Here is a 17854-nt window from a genome sequence, read left to right as displayed (position 1 = left end):
ATCATATTTTGACAAATAGAAAAATGTGTATTTGCCAACTTTAATGGGTTTAATGATCCCTTTTCATAAGCAGATAGGACCTTTTCTTAGTACAAGGACATGGACAAATGCCAAAACCTACATATCATATCTACAAATATCCTTAAGTGAAAGAACATCATCTTTAACTACAGTGCACGATTTTTCTTTAAGTAAGACTTGAATAAGATATCCATGCACATCTAAGGAAAAATCCATTCAGTCCTTTTTACATCCTCACTCCAAAATATTTTAAGGTGAAAAAAATGTTAGAAATCATAAGCATACAGGGAAATATAATGATAACTGTTCTCCCGAATCTCAGAATGTTCACAGAAGTGATACTGATTTAAAAATAAATTAATGTGATCAAAAGCAGGCTTCACTAAAATCACACTAAAATAAAATTTATGCATTTTCTGAATCACTTAAGTATGTTTCTGAAATTTTACTCTTATTCACTTCCTTTGATGAGTTCTGAAACTAGTGACTAACCTAAGGATTAAAGCCAGTGATAGCCTAAGTCTTCAGAAATGCACAACAGGGGTGACCTTATAATATCTTGTTAAAATCTGTTCTCTTACAAGAAAGTAAATTTTGCCCTTGTTCTGATTTTTTTTCCCCAAGCTTTACTTTTACATTTTATCTATGTGGGTAAACAACAAAAGATCTAATAAACAGGTAGAGTTCAAAACATGAGAATAAACTGATTTAAGACTTTTATCCAATTTAATAGAAAAGGAATAGTCATCATGTCCATTACACTGTGAAAGTCTATCCTTTTGAAGAGGGGATAAAATAGGAAGCTAACTGATTCTAATTCTTTTTAAGCATAAAATCTAAACAAGAGAGACTAACACAGAATCATATTTTTACTAACAGGACTGTAAGTGGCAGATCATTCATAATATCCTGTGAATGATATGCCAGTAGCATTCAGAAGCCACATCTTTCCCCATCTCTCACGAATGCTTCTGATGTTTCCTTTATATTTAAGAAACGAACAATAAACGGTGGTTGGAACTAGATAATCTTTAAGGTCCCTTCCAACCCAAAACCATTCTACAGTTTTATGATAAAACTGTTGTGTGGTGGGAGCCAGAAGAAAGAAAACAAATAAATCAGTATAGGGAATATGAAAATAATTACCTACACAGTTGTCCAAAGGGGAAAAATTGAAACAGACAAGAAAAATAATAAAAAATACCCAACTAAATTTGTATATAAGATCTTTAAAAATTGTTATTTAAAGATCTTTATAGCATATAAAAAATTATGGTTTAAGGAGACAATGCAAAGTGCTAAACTCAGATACTGCAAAAAACTGAGGAAAAAGCAGTTGAAGAACAAGAGAAATATAATAAAAGTATTAAACTGAGAGCCAGAAAAAAAAAAATGTCTACAGTTAGTCTATTTCATACAGGCTAATTCTGCTTAGTGTTTAGCCATGAAATGAAGCATTTCAGCTGAAAAGCAATAGGAAAGTTTATCTCTGGAGCACTGGAACCTCTACTGGAGTCCTCTTACTTGAGCAGAGCAATAATTCTCCCTAGCCCTTTTTTGATTCAAAAATTATTTATTATGTGCTGTCCACAGTGTGCCACAGGCAACTTATGCTCAAAAAAGGAACTCTGCCTTTTCATTAAATTGAAACAAAAATTTCACTTTATAGAGATATGAATTTACAATTGATAACATTATATACAAATCTGAAATGTACATTTTTTTCTCACACTAGAAAGACACGTGTTTTTCTAACTAATGTAGGCACTTTTATTCAACCTTGTTACAATGCACAGTGTTCAGTGGGAAGGAGTCAAAATTATTACTGGGTAAGTCCGTGATAGCAATAGCAGACCTAAGCAAAAAAGAACTCTGAAAGTGAAGTTAAATAACTACTGAAACTGAAGAGGAAAGTCCTTGCATAAACGTAACTAAAAAGATACACTATGTTGAAAAATTATGTGAAGATTTTTTTCTGTAGGGGGCAAAAGTATAAGTTTGGGGACTTTCCAGAAAATGTCAGCAAAATATGGAGCCTGTTTCTTCAACTCTATTCCCCTAAACATCATTATAAGGTTCTTCTAGTTAAACAGTTCTCTATACCATTGCCACATCAAAACTGATTTCCTTCTCATGCATCTACATGTGAATAAAGAAATGGTTTGATGCCATAATTAGAAGAGTGTATTTGCTTAACATATTAACGATGCTGTATTTGTGGTCTTCATGTATTTATTTTAAAATTCAGTGTACAAAATTCTTTCGTGACAGGTCTGTATGAAACATTTTGCATTAGATGAAGTGTCTTTCAAAGAGTGCATAAATTCTGTGCATGGAACTTGGATATCTTTTTCTGGGTGTAAATAAAATAGTTATATTTATCAATGACCCATCTGACAGGTTGAAATTGTAAAACTGTTATCTCACAGAGAACTACCATGGCAAATGTTCTGAGCAATCAAATTGAAATAATAAAAGTTTTTTAATTCTAAAGAACGTTTTATCAGAATTCTAAATATATTGACTTTGGTTTTAAATACATGGTACTGAGATTTGGACAGATCAAGTGATAGACCCAGCATCAGTCAACCTGTGACAGACCTAAAAAGAAAACAGATTTGCTTAATACCACTGTAAGAAATGACATTAAAATTAGGGAATTAAAATTAGATTAATATTGTGGTTAAAATATCAGAGACACAGTATTTTAACCCTCACATCATATTATCAAAGGCAAATAGACATAGTATTTTGATGTCCTATCTAGGAACCTGGGATCATCATTAAAATTTACTATTTGTACTTTAAAATTAATCCATTGATAAAAACTTTATAATTCGATTATTATACATAAAATTCCATGTCCTAACAACAACAGAAGACTAAAATAAACCTTTCTTTCCTATTTCTTCTTCCACCTCCCACAACAATAACTGATATGAGTTTATCAACCCTTCAAAAGCTGTCAGTATGCTTTACAGAGAGCCTCTATTTCCAGATTCTACCTCTCTATCAGGAATGAAAGATTACACTTTTGCAAGTCATTTTACAGACAGAAATAGGACTGACTGCTCCTTAAAGTCAGAAATAGGGAGACCAATGCTTACAATCCTTACAGTTTAGAGATATTAATTAAACCCCCAGTCTCTAGTTACATGTCTACTATTATATTCCTTTGCAAGCTACAGATTTTGCATAAAATAAAGATAAGTCAAAAGTACAAATCCCTAATACCAAGACTGTAACAGCTATGTACTTGCTCTGTGCCTGTTGGGTACAGTCAGTACCAAGAAAAAAGGCTCAGTCCCACCATGTAAAAAGGTAGAAAAGTATTATTTATGACAATTATTACGGTGACCAGATATTGCAGATATGCTCCACAAAAACTGTAAACCTTGAGGACTAAACAGGCAAATCCTACATCTATCTGCACTCTACAGAATTTATATTAGAGTATACTAAATGACAGAATAAGGATTTCAAGTGCACCAGCAACGTAGCAAAACAGAAGGTATAACTGTAAAAAATGCAAATGTCATGGGAAAAAATAGTTCTTTAAAAAAGTAAAAATAAAAGAAGCCTTATATCATAACTTAATAACACAAAGTTGTGATGATAAATCCTATCACATTATTGAGCTTAAGCCTACCTAAATTACAAAGGAAGGGGAAAGGCCTCCTACCTGTCACTCTCCTGACTCACTTGTAAGTGGGAACATGCATTTTGGCCTTTTATTCTCTTACAGCTAGTAGTAAAGGTCAGGAGTGGTATCAATCTCATGGAAAAAGGGAGGATTAGAGAAGGAAACATGCAAGGTTTTGCAACTGCATTTACAGGTGTACATCAAACAGATAAAGGAGAAATACACAGCTTCAGTTTATATCACTCGTGTTTCTCCCTCTAAAATAACAGTAACATCAGTAAAGCAGGCAGATAAAACAGAAAAAAAATCCTGTAAACAGAAGAAAATATGTAAACAGTTTAATTATAGAAATACTTGTCCACCTAATGTCACTTAACTGTTAACATTAAGTATTAAAACTTGTACCTTTATAAAGTACTACAGAGGAAAAGCAAATGTGTTTTATATGATGTTTTTGGTGTTATTGATCACTTTGGAGATGAAATTCCCACTTGAAGTTTACTGTAGAAAAGTAAAATTGATTTCCTCCTTCTGTTAAACAGAAGTAAAGCTATATTCCTCCAGCTCCAAGGGCATCAGCAGAACAGTTTCACCACTGTAGCTACATCTCTGTCAGTGTTCTGTTATAAACAAAGCTGACAAAGTTCATGAGAGGCTAACAGAGAGGCTCTTAGTCTAAAAGTACAGAAAGATTGAGTTCTTTTTAGTGATTTACGGGGGCGGGGGGGGGGGGGAGTTATTTGAAATGCCCTAATTCTATTGCATCTTTGGTTCTTTCTTCCTTAGGAAGCTTGCAGTGCATTATTTTTTAACGTGAACAAAGGTCCAAGGAAGCTGTACTGAAAAAATAAACAAGATATTTATGACAATAACACTGACAGATGTATATCTTCCTGGAACAAAGAACTAAAGAAAAAAACACTTCCAACGCACAGATTTCTGTAGCATCCATGGTAATTCAGTGTAACATGACATGTGATAGTTCTGAAGGAACTGTTTTCTTCCACTAGATCAGACTTCTTAGAGACTAACCTCTTCTTGAGAATCATAAAATGAGTAGTTTCACAAATACTGGATTTTTCAAAAAACAATTCACCAAAAGGCAAAACTTCCACACAAAGCAGTTACGGTCACATGTGAATGGAGGCAAAGTGCGTCATTAAAAGGAAGACATAATACAAGCCAGATTTCCTGCCTGACTTCCTCTGACCTCTGCTGGCAGAGCTATTTTTCTCTTGCAGTAAAAAGTGTGCCTAGAAATTGCTCTGCCCACTATGCAAGCTCCGTCAGGGGAACATAACTGACACGATACCCTTGTACAGCAGGAAAGACCACATCAGGTATGCTCATAAACATACGTACTTGAACATACTCTAATTGTAACAACTTACGAGGAGCCCAGCAACCCAGCATTATGTATTGCTTAAATCTTGCTTAATTACATTATTAATTTTTAATATAAAAAATCATGTCACAATTAAAATACTACAGAAAACAATGATCTTAAGTCTGATATGCTACTATATCCACACAACAGGTACACTGTGAATTTATTACACCTTAATACTACATTTCCTGACTTCCATCCACTTAACTAAGCTCTTTCCCATTATCCTAACATAACATCTAGCCAGAAAACCCATACCTGAATGGTTATTTTCTATTGAAAATAGTGATCACATAGTGACATAACAAAACAAATATTAGTTGTTCTTTAATACTCTTCCATTGGGTACTTGAGTACAGACAAGTTTGAGATTACTGTGTTGGAACCTATTTTTGTGTGACAGCCGCAGTGCAGATACTTGTCGATACACTGGCGCTGAATGCTAATGAGTACTACAGTCTGGGAACAATTGCCAGCTACGTCACTTACCACTAGAATTAACAAAAAGGCATTAATTCTCTTATCATGTGCTTTGTACTTCCTGTTGGAAAGGCTAGAAACCACTAGGAAATATTAGGAGGGATAAGAGAATTACAGACCAATAAAAGTTTCAAGGGTTAAGGATCAAAACAGTTCGAAAAGTCACATAAGGAACTTATTACTCTTCTTCATATATAAAAATTTAATACTGTTCAAAAGAGATCTTGATTACTTGGATCAAAACTGAATTGAGGACAGGTTATGAATAAAATGCATTAAGAGATGTAATGCATGATAGAGGCAGGACACAAAACATACATTCGCCTTAGTTTGTATATTCAGCTATATCACTTGCTAATATTCTCACAGAATGACTTTCTAATAAAAGAAGTATTTTCAGTATTAGCGTATATTCTTTATTTTAGTATATTTAGTTAATTCTCATCAAACAACTTTCTACAAACATTTTTAGCTATTAAAAAGTCATTTAAGGTGTATATGCTACACGGTAATTTTGATAATTTAAAATCCATAGAACAGATGCAAAGTAGGTACTTCTCTGATGCTAACTGAACAGTATGATCAAATAGTATTTCCTCCAAATAAAAGCACCTTTTTCTTTTTCTCCACATAATGATCATCAGGGTATACTCATAATTAAAACACAACAAAACACCCACAAACAGTGGGAAAGACAACACAGATGAAAAAGATTAAAAATACTTTAAAAAAAGATCTGTGCATTAAACATTTTCAATACCTTCTAATTAAAATAAACAAAATGCTAAAAGTAAGAGAGAAAATAAAGGCTTAGCAGAATGTTCATAAAAATATCCTAGCTGTTGGCAAAGATTTTATCTTTGTCATTTAATGATGATGAAGCCAAATAACTTGCTGGAATGGAAGCAGGCTGAGGTATAAGGCTTTCAAATTGAAGTGAGGGATATCGCAATTTATATTTTTCTTAGTAGCAGCTCTATGTGTACAATTTCTAAATTTCATTACTTTCTGTAATAGATGTCCCTTTCAACAGATAGTAATGTGTTGATCACAGATACATTGCTCTAATATGCTTGCATTCTGTTGTACGTTGAAATGTTTCTTCATACAGCCAGCAAGCTCTACACAGTTCACAAAACATCCGAAGATCAGTAATTAATAACAATGTTAACTTCCAGGGGAAATCAGCTTTTTGTAAAGAAAACTTCTCTGGTATTTAACAGAATTTGTGCAAGACTGATAGAAGCACTGAGCTAACTTAAATAAACAGACTATGCCCTAAAAAATGTTAGCACATATTATTTGAACACAAAGAACATTAACGGTACATTAAAAAATAAATTAGATACTTATAAAGCATGACTCAGTACTACTAAGCTTGGTATGAAGTAACTTTAAAAACTTTCATAGGGAAGGCAAAAAGATACATACTATGATCATTTGTGGACATAATGAACTGGATATATTTTTTTCCAGTTAAAAGAGAAATAAATGAGTGCAATTAAAATACTGCTAAAAGAATATATTAGCTTATGCGTTTAAAAATAAGACACGAATTCAACTTACTTAGATGTGCTTAGCATGTTTTTAAAGATAATTCTTTTTTTTTACATATGCTATTTAAAGAATCCCCCTATACTACTGTCCATAAGCATGTTTCAAAATTCTTAAACTAAATAAACAAAAGAGGTCAGTCTGCCATTTCTATCTTGATGATATCAAGGTAATTAACCATGATTTTAGGGATATTTAATTTCTAAATGATCCAGGAAGTAAATACGTGTGTGCATATATACGTAAACATACATATACCAAGAGTTACCCTATCTACAAACATACCAGCATGTATCCTTGCTATTTATTAATCGAATCAAACAAAAAACCCCACTATTTTTACATGGCATTTTGCTTTCATCAGAGATTTGTAAAAGACAACGAAACAAATCAAAAGAAAAAAGTTTCCATTTAATTTACCAATTTCTAACAAGAGTTAGATATCTATGGTTATGGGTGTATATATGTGAATGAACGAATAAATCCTTAACCCACCATATCCTTTTCTCCAGTCTGCAAGCTGTCACCCGTGAAAAGTATGGTGTAGATGGTAGGATGATACTGTACCTGATTGGCTCTGGAGGTGGTCATGGGATCAGATGGAGAGGACTTGGTGGTAGTTGGGGAAGATGGCAATGTCTGGGAACAAAGCAGTTCAGGAGCAAATCAACCTTTACAAGCCTTAGACTGAACAGTTAAAAAAATAAATAAACCAACAAAAGTAACATAACTAGAAAATTAAAATAAATAAAAAATGCCTAAGACAAAAATCTTTCTCCTACTCATTGGAACTTAATGGAATTTAAAGTCAACTGGATAAATAATGCATGTAAATATGCATGCTTATGCATGTAAAAACAAATTCATGACTTGAAATCAAGATGGTGTACTCACATAAATACTCAAAAATATGCTGACCACATGAGGAATTCTTTCTCCTCCTCTTGGGGAAAATGAAGACTATAGTAAACTAAAATTCCAGCAAGTTCAATGAGTGCACTAGAAACAGTTATCAGCCTACAAAGAAGGCCAATGTCTGAAAGAAGTTAGAAACATTTACTATGGCACCTTATAACGCACCATTGTATAGCACAGACTATAGCCAGCAAACTGCATTCTATATCTTACAAAAATTACACTGAAGCTATGGAGTTTTTAGCAACATACTAACTGCTAAAATATTTTTAATCAAGAAACAGGTGAAAAAATGTAAACATCAATCTCATGATGGATGAACATGCAACTAACACCTTCACAATAAATTACTATAATATATTCATGATTAGAGTTAAAACTGTTCATTTAGTTGAGCAAAGGTTAATAATTTATCATCAGGGCTGTGTTCAAAATAAACACAAAAAAGAATTAAGAGTCATATTTATTGATCAACTTTTCTAAATAATATACATACGCTTAACATTGATTCTTGAACATATCAAAAAGCACTGCTCTGTTTAAAAACTTTATGTACATTTCTCTTAAAGTATTAGATCTTGACAGAATAATTCTTTTTATAAATGTAGTGAAAATGTAAAACTCCAGTTTTCAAAACATAACATACAATACTTATTCAAAGCATGTTTTTTGACATAAATAAATTGTTATAAATTGTTATAAAATACCAAAAATTACACTACTTTAAGAAATAAGATGTTAAAATGCTATACAATGTAATTTATCATATGGTCATATAATTACTAACCAACACTATTTAGAAATAAATGAAGCAAAATTTCACATTTTCAGCAATTCTGTTACTTACAATCATTGATAGTCCCTCATAAAATAGGTATACATACTTTTGCACTAAAACTCTTAATGCATATGAGAACGTTGGGACACTGTGAATGCATAAAGTTGTGTATTAGCAAAATATGGGCTTGTACATATGCACACACAAATACTTTAGCTGTATGTTAAGCAATATGAAGATCCATTTTTTTTTCATAGTTTGTACATAAACAAGCAGCCAAAACAGGAAAAAAAAAAAACTTAAGAAACTGATCCTTATTTTGTGTTTCCAACTTGTAACTCATGCTATAAAACAATAAAAACAAAAACAGAATATATACAGCTTAAGCATTAACTGAGACTCTTTCAATAGGCTTAAATAAAAAATACTACCATTTATAGGGTATTATAAAAAACATGTAGCTTGGCAAAATTTTACTGGTCAGCAGATGGTATTCATTGTGAAAAATCAAGACAATTATAAAAGACTTTTCTATGTCTTCCTTTGCAGAACATGGGTTCATTTGGAATGATCTAGAATTAGTTAGAAAAAGCTGTCAGATTCCATGATAGTACTATTCGATTATAGAATTATACTTCTGATTCCAATGGGATGATGCATTACCTCTCTCACCAAAGTCTGAAATTGCAATGGACTGATTTTTATCATTTAAGCTTAAACTAACAGGTGGAAGAAGGGAATCTGCAACCAAACAGAATGGAGAACTGCAACTTATTCTGATAGGTTTTATTTATTATGGCTATATATTAAACTTTTCTCCTGAACAAAACAAAACTCCAAGCAAACAAAAAATTATTGTTCTCTAGCAAATCTCTGAAAATATGTTTTGACTAAAATACTTCAGACATCTGATAGTTTGTGTGATCAACACCACTGACAACTAGAGCATACTGTGTTCTGTATTGTTTTGGTATGCTTGTTTTGGTATGCTAAGATAATTAATAAGAGGAAAAATATTTTTTTTTTTCCACAGGTTTTACTATATCTAACTAGTGCATTTATAAGAAAATACACAGAACTCTTCAACACTGAACAAAGACCTAATCACTGATACCACAAGCAATTTAAGAAACTGGAAGCATCACAATTTTCAATTCATATCAATCTTCCTAAAGTACAGATACGTATGTCTGCAATGAAAAAGGAGTCACAATAATAATTTCAGGTGACTGTTGAACTATAACAGCTATTAAGTAGAAGCACTGCACTATTCCATTTGTGCAAAAGCTTGTTTAAAATACAGTGGAAAAAGGACAAAAACATTTAAAAGCAAATCAACTGTATTAACAAAGAAGAATCAAGTACGGGCATACACATTTTTTTCCAAATATACATACCATTGAAAATATACTAAAAATAGCAATAAGGTCTTTCGGTTTGTGCTTGTCGTGTTTTTTTTCCTTTGTATATCAGGTTGTTTATTTTGAGGTTCAATCTCTCTCATTTGCTTACATAACTGCTTTCAGTTTTTAATATATGTGTATACATATATATAAAAGAATAAATATATAAAACCAGACAATTTGTAAAAATCCTTTTCCATGCTTCTGCATAGTTACAGACACACACCTATTTATTTCTTGACTACTAAAGTAACACAAAGTAATTTCTCAAAAATAAAACAAAGAAATACAGGAATATAACATTTGCATTTTGTACTGGATGTCCACTGCCTGATATGTAATTTATTAATATACTCTCAATTACACTGTAAGAACTTTTAGGCAAAATTACTTCTTAAAGTTGGACAGAGCTCAATAATCCTGACTTATTAAGCTGCAAAGAATAATTTTGTTTTTAAATTTGGCAAGTGTTTTGCATTAGGCAAGCACTTGAATTTAGTAGTTATTAGGCTTCTGGGAATGAGATGTATAAAGTTATTAGAAATCATGAGATGAATTTACAATACAGACTTTGAGACTGAAACATACATACTATAATTGAAGCTTTCCTGAAATTGCCAGTTGACTGATGACAAGGTTATAGAAAAAAAAAAACCTTGTCAAAATTTCTACTACAAACCACTTCAAGACTCACAGGGGAGAGTGGGTAAGCTATATTTTGAATAGTATATTCCAAGCAGTGATGAAACTGGTCTCCTCTATTATATTATTTCCTTTCCTATTACTTTCCTATTAGGACAATGAATGGGAGATTATATTTGCAAGTAAGAGAGCACTTCTTGTTTTAACTTAAGCTTCTAAACCAGATGTTTGAGGAAACAGATTTTAAGTAACAAAAAAGGAGATTGGTTTTAGAAATAAAAATCTGTTTGAGCCACATTTACGTTCTAGTATTTTCTGAAAGTCCAAGAAAATATTTCTTCCTTGTGTTGCTCACAAGAATTGATTGTACTGTGAGAGACTGCTCCCAGGCTGCACAACATCCTACAATGTGCAGAAAGACGGTCAAAGCATCACACTTCCATGCTTCATATTTTTGAGTAACAGAGTGAAGATACAGCTCTATGACGGCAGTATAGAATACATATACTCCATCTGGACAGTGTTCCGAAAGGTCTCTGACCTATTTTAATGACTTCTTGAACTGCTTAATGCAGATCTCTGTATAAATGACAAATGTCACTCCTTCATATTACTAAAATATTTCAATAATTCCATCTTAGATAATAAATGCTGTACTGAGAGAGTTAACATCTCTCAGTACCTATTAGTCCATTTATGTATAGAATAGTAGAAAGAAAAGGCATAAAATGAAATACCATTTGAAAACAGGAATAGCGACATGAAAGCATATAAAGAACACCATTTAAATGTGAAGATGAAACTGCATTTACAGCTTACCAATTTCTAGTTTCTCACTACAGTGCTTGCCAAACGAAGGAAATCTTCGTAATGACAATACCCACGTTAAATACTATTAGTACTAAGCTAATACTGAGTTTCAGTCTTGCATATGTTAATATTGGTGCTTTAAGTCACAGAAATTAATGTGATGACAAAACTAATTTGCTTAAGCCGAGATTTTAATGCACTTTAAGAAAAGGTGGTATCTTCTTTGAATTGTATTAAATAGTTGAATACCTTCTGCAGCTAAAATGCGAAACAGAGAGAACTGCAAGGCCCGACTGTGCTGAATAAATTATAAAAGACTGATTTACTAGACTTCCAACAAGTATCAGAGATGAACCTTTCTAAACAGACCACTTGCTTTGCTAAACATATTAAATCTTCTTTTCATCTGCTGTAAACTCCTTTAATCAGTAAATGATCCTAATCTTGGGGTGACTGCATAAATACATAACACATTTCAAAAATAAAATTTCGAAAAATACATAACCAAGGATTAGTAAGTTTTTCACAACCTGGACTGTAAAAATGCTACTTCATGACTTCAGGGATCAAATTTCACTTACTATCTTTTAATTTCTATAAAGAACAAATAAAATGCATTCTGATATTTTATCCACTTTACATTTGGCTTTGCTTTTGCATAAAATAATATACAGAGCATAGAGCAATACAAAAAGACTAAGAAAGCTAGAATAAATAGCTGGAATGCTTATAGGTATTTATAGAGGTAATTTATCTGCATTCATGAACTCTGGGAACTTGCCTTTGAAAAAAGAAAAGAAGTGTGGGAAGTGTCATGTAAAAAAAATAGATTATCTCGTGTTCTGTCTGGGGACAAGAAGGGGTAAGGAGCTTAAAAGCAAACCAGCAGGTGCCATTTGGATCATCAGAGCAACTCTGGATGGAGGGAATGATTTAGGATGAAGACTACTATAAAATGGATAATGAAGAATCAAGACCTTCCCTTTCCTCAAAACTTGTGACAGTAACACAGAACTACTATACAAGATCTGGTTCTTTTACAGAGAAATACCAGAAAACTCAAGTAAGTAAACAGACACAGGCATCAAAACACATAAGATAGAGTCTAAGCATCATGTAAAAAAAAAACAAACAAACAAAAACTAAAGAAAAAATGTAACCTTTTGATTCTGGACTACCCTGGGGTTTTGAAAAATACCACCAAAACTACAAAGCCATAACAACGTGTGAGATAACTTCAGGATTTTCCTTCTGCTAAAAATTGCTGCTGTTCATCCCCCAGCAAAATCTTCTGTTTCCATTCCACTTTTGAAGTATATACAATGAAGAGTTAACAGTCAGCTACAAAGTTAACTGTGTTCCTAAAACACAGTTTCACATATATATTGAGATTATATCCAACACTGATGAAATGTAACAAAATTAAAACAGATATGTGAGGTGGGCTGATGCCAACCTCATGAAGTTTAACCATGCCAAGTGCAAGGTCCTACACCTGGGTCGGAGCAATCCCAGACACAGCTACAGGCTGGGCAGAGAAGAGATTCAGAGCAGCCCTGCGGAGAAGGACTTGGAGGTGTTGGTCGATGAGAAAATGAACATGAGCCGGCTTCAGTGTGGGCTCACAGCCCAGAAAGCCAACCGTATCCTGGGCTGCATCAAAAGGAGCGTGGCCAGCAGGTCAAAAGAGGTGATCCTGCCCCTTTATTCTGCTCTCGTGAGACCTCACTTGGAGTATTGTGTACAGTTCTGGTGTCCTCAACATAAAAAGGACATGGATCTCTTGGAACAAGTCCAGAGGAGGGCCACAACGATGATCAGGGGACTGGAGCACCTTCCATATGAAGACAGGCTGAGAAAGTTATGCTGTTCAGCCTGGAGAAGAGAAGGCTGCGTGGAGACCTCATAGCAGCCTTCCAGTATCTGAAGGGGATCTATAAGGATGCTGGGGAGGGAATTTTCATTAGGGACTGTAGTGGTAGGACAAGGGGTAATGGATTAAAACTTAAACAGAGGAAGTTTAGATTGGATATAAGGAGGAAATTCTTTCCTGTTAGGGTAGTGAGGCACTGGAATAGGTTGTCCAGGGAGGCTGTGAATGCTTCATCCCTGGCTGTGTCCAAGGCTAGGTTGGATGGGGCCCTTGGGTAATATGGTTTAGAGTGAGGTGTCCCTGCCTATGGCAGGGGGGTTAGAACGTGATGATCTTGGGGTCCTTTCCAACCCTAACTATTCTAGGATTCTATGATTCTATCTTCCCTATCACATAAAGCAGAACTCTGCAATGGCTAGCTCTGATTCCATGTGCTTCCTGGACAGGCTTACAACAACTGCTACCTGTAAAACATCTGGAAGGAAAATTCTACTAGCATACAAAGAAGATGCAATAGTTTCTGAAGAGGATGATGTGACAAGAACATATTATGCAGCCTTTTCCATTGTTCAATGCACATGCTATTAATTTAGAGATGAAATTTAAATTTTTGTATGCTAATCTTCGGCATCTTCAGGAACATGCTAAGTAAGATTGCATGGGATACTGCACTAGAGGGCAGGGGGGCCCAAGACTGTTGCTATTCAAGGATCACCTGCAACAAACTCAGGAGTGCTCTGTCCCATCTAGAAGGAAGTGCAGCAGGAGGGCCAGGAGACCTCCTTGGATGGACAAGGGGCTGCTGAGAAAAATTAAAAAGAAAAAAAGAGTCTTATAAAAGGTGAAAGCAAGCACAGGCGACCTGGAAAAAATACAGAGATGTTGTCCGGGAAGCTAGGGACCAGGTTAGGAAAGCTAAGGCCCAGTTAGACTTAAACTTGGGTAGGGATGTGAAAGATAGCAGGAAGGGATTCTATAGGTACACTGCAAATAAGAGACAGGCTAGGGACAATGTGGGCCCTCTCCAGAAGTTATCAGGAGAACTGGCTACCCAGGATTTGGGGAAGGCTGTGGTTCTTAATGACTTCTTTCCCTCAGTCTTCACTGGCAAAGGCTCTGACCACACCACCCAAGTCTTGGAAGGCAGACGAAGGGACTGTGAGAATTAAGACCTTGGGCCCACTGTAGGAGAGGATCTGGTTCGAGACCATCTTAAAAATCTGAATGTGCACAAGTCCATGGGACCTGATGAAATACATCTGTGGGTCCTGAAGGAGCTGGCAAATGAAGTTGCTAAGCCACTCGCCATCACATTTGAAAAATCATGGCAGTCAGGTGAAGGTCCCAATGATTGGAAAAATGGAAATATAACCCCCATTTTCAAGAAGGGGAAAATGGATGACTGGACTACAGACCAGTCAGTCTCACCTCTGTGCCTGGCAAAATCTTGGAGCACATTCTCCTGGAAGGCATGCTAAGGCACATGAAAAACAATAAGGTGCTTGGTGACAGCCAGCATGGCTTCACCAAGGGAAAATCCTGCCTGACCAATTTGGTGGTCTTCTATGATGGGTCTATGGAACTGCTAGACAGGGGTAGAGCAGTTGATAACATCTACCTGGACTTGTGCAACGCATTTGACACTGTCCCACATGACAACCTTGTCCCTAAATAAGAGACATATCAATTTGATAAGTGGACCACTCAGTGGATAAAGAACTGGCTAGATAAGTGCAAGCAAAGAGTTGTGGTCAATGGCTCAATGTCCGGCTGGAGACCAGTAATGAGCGGTGTCCCTCAGGGACCAGTGTTGGGACTGGTCTTGTTTAACATCTTCCTCGCCGACATGGACAGTGGCATTGAGTGCGCCCTCAGCAAGTTTGCCGATGACACCAAGTTATGTGGTTCAGTTGATACACTGGAGGGAAGGAATGCCATCCAGAGGGACCTTGACTGGCTTGTGAGGTGGGCCGATGCCAACCTCACGAAGTTTAACCATGCCAAGTGCAAGGTCCTACACCTGAGTCGAAGAAATCCCAGACACAGCTACAGGCTGGGCAGAGAAGAGATTCAGAGCAGCCCTGCAAAGAACGACTTGGAGGTGTTGGTTGATGAGAAAATGAACATGAGCCGGCTTCAGTGTGGGCTCACAGCCCAGAAAGCCAACTGTATCCTGGGCTGCATCAAAAGGAGTGTGACCAGCAGGTTGAAGGAGGTGATCCTGCCCCTTTACTCTGCTCTCGTGAGACCTCACTTGGAGTATTGTGTACAGTTCTGGTGTCCTCAACATAAAAAGGACATGGATCTCTTGGAACAAGTCCAGAGGAGGGCCACAACGATGATCAGGGGCCTGGAGCACCTTCCATATGAAGACAGGCTGAGAAAGTTATGCTGTTCAGCCTGGAGAAGAGAAGGCTGCGTGGAGACCTCATAGCAGCCTTCCAGTATCTGAAGGGGATCTATAAGGATGCTGGGGAGGGAATTTTCATTAGGGACTGTAGTGATCGGACAAGGGGTAACGGGTTAAAATTGAAACAGTGGAAATTTGGATTGGATATAAGGAGGAAATTCTTTACTGTAAGGGTGGTGAGGCACTGGAATGGGTTGCCCAAGGAATCTGTGAATGCTCCATCCCTGGTGGTGTTTAAGGCCAGGCTGGATGGAGCCTTGGGTGACATGGTTTACTGTGAGGTGTCCCTGCCCATGGCAGTGGGGTTGGAATTAGATGATTTTAAGGTCCTTTCCAACCCTAACTATTCTACGATTCTAATTATAAAGCTGAAACATCTCAGGCTCCTGATCACCTCATGAAAACTGTGTTCTCTTCCTCTGGGTTACAATATGGTCTGGAAGAGTTGGTGTGATACTCCAAGTACTAGAAGAGAGTAAAGGGAGATGAGATGCTTACAGCTGTTTCTGGGAAGTAAAAGGGCAAGGAAATCAGTTACTGCTTAATTTTACATAGGAAACAGCAGATGGCTGACATCTATGAGGAGATTACCTATGTTATGTAAATATAAAAGATGCAAATATTTGTCAATTAAATATCAGACCTGCCTGGAGGAGAAAACTACCTCATATCTACTGATTAATCCATAGGATTAAGAGTTGTGGAAAGATGCAGTGGAGAAAGCTCAAAACAAACCAGACAGACTTGTTTATAAATCTAGTGCTGAAAAGGTTGACAGAGAGTCCAGAAAGTTTGGATAGTGGCTTCCATTAGTAAGGAGAAATGCTAGGCGAGATTCATCTTCCATGTATACCCATGCCTTTTTTGAAGACAGAAAGTGCTGAAACTCAAGCAGTTAGAAAAGGGTTTACCTACTGTCTGTCTTCATTGAAACTGTAGCCAGAAGATATTCCCTTTCTTAGCTCACTTCTCTGAGGTGAGTGCTGGTAAAGCAGTCCAGGAAAAAGAAACGAGGATAGGGAAATGAGAGATGCATATACATGTGCACAGCATTACAAGGCTTTAACTACAGGTATCTGCATTCATGGGGAGAAAACTACCCTTGCTCTTTGGCAGGAACAGTTAGAAAACTAACAGAAGTATCTTCAAAGTCCCTAATGAAGATAAAATTTGTTATTACAAATCAATTCTCAAACTCAAAATGCTAAGTCTACTTTCTTCAATCTACAATGTAATACTTTGGGGTGACAAAGTTCTTAGGTAATAGCTAAGACAGAAAGAACAATGTTAAAGTTAGTGTAAAAGAAGAACTTGTAATTCACAATGCTTATTTTTTGCCAAGTTAAAAATGGCTTGTATTATACATGAAATAAGACAGAAGTTATTCTGACATCAGCCAATAGTTTACTGCAAACTCTAAGAACTAATCTAATAATTTCACTTATTGGTAAAAAGCCTGAATTTTAGATTCATTGAGTCAGTGTTTGTAATATATGAATTTATCATGAATAGATACTGCATCATTAAAAGAGAAGTTAAGTAACTCATTGTGGCTAAAACTGCCCAACACATGTGCATGCATCTCTCCACCTACTTTCAGGCATATAATTATGCACCTGTATGTATTACAGGTAATACATTTTAAAATTTTAAGACACAGAGCCAGTCCTAAGTCACAGACCTTTAAATTACATGTTGTGTTTAGTCTGTGTCTTAAATTCACTAGCAGCAGCTCTGTTCAAAGGTAGAATTATGTTCAAAAAAATCCGAAACAAACAGCAAACCCCAAACCAAAAACTAAGCCCCCAACAAACAATATTAAAAACAGATATTAAAAAAACCCCAACAAAATGCAAACAAAACAACTTCCCCTCCCCCACCTCAACAACTTCAAAAAGAAGTTTTCTAGAGACTTATTGTGGACAAGCTATATCAACT

The 17854-nt window shown here is 35.5% G+C and overlaps 1 protein-coding gene across 4 annotated transcripts in view; it reads right to left on the bottom strand.

Moving 5' to 3' along the window:
• NOVA1 (NOVA alternative splicing regulator 1) overlaps nt 1-17854 on the bottom strand; it is a 153528-nt gene that overhangs the window by 22402 nt on the left and 113272 nt on the right. For 3 of the 4 annotated variants that reach the window (XM_061367654.1, XM_061367652.1, XM_061367655.1), the window contains one exon: nt 7653-7724. The exons of the other annotated variant lie outside the window; for it this stretch is intronic. In XM_061367654.1, the coding sequence (XP_061223638.1) occupies nt 7653-7724 (72 nt within the window). The remainder of the gene's footprint in view (nt 1-7652; nt 7725-17854) is intronic. 4 annotated transcript variants of the gene reach the window in all.

The sequence above is a fragment of the Neopsephotus bourkii genome, unplaced genomic scaffold, assembly GCF_033783945.1.
Source record: "Neopsephotus bourkii isolate Nb327-2 ecotype Australia unplaced genomic scaffold, CSIRO-AGI_Nbou_v1 NB_1388, whole genome shotgun sequence".
Classification (NCBI taxonomy): domain Eukaryota; kingdom Metazoa; phylum Chordata; class Aves; order Psittaciformes; family Psittacidae; genus Neopsephotus; species Neopsephotus bourkii.
This window is presented reverse-complemented; position numbering and strand designations above follow the sequence as displayed.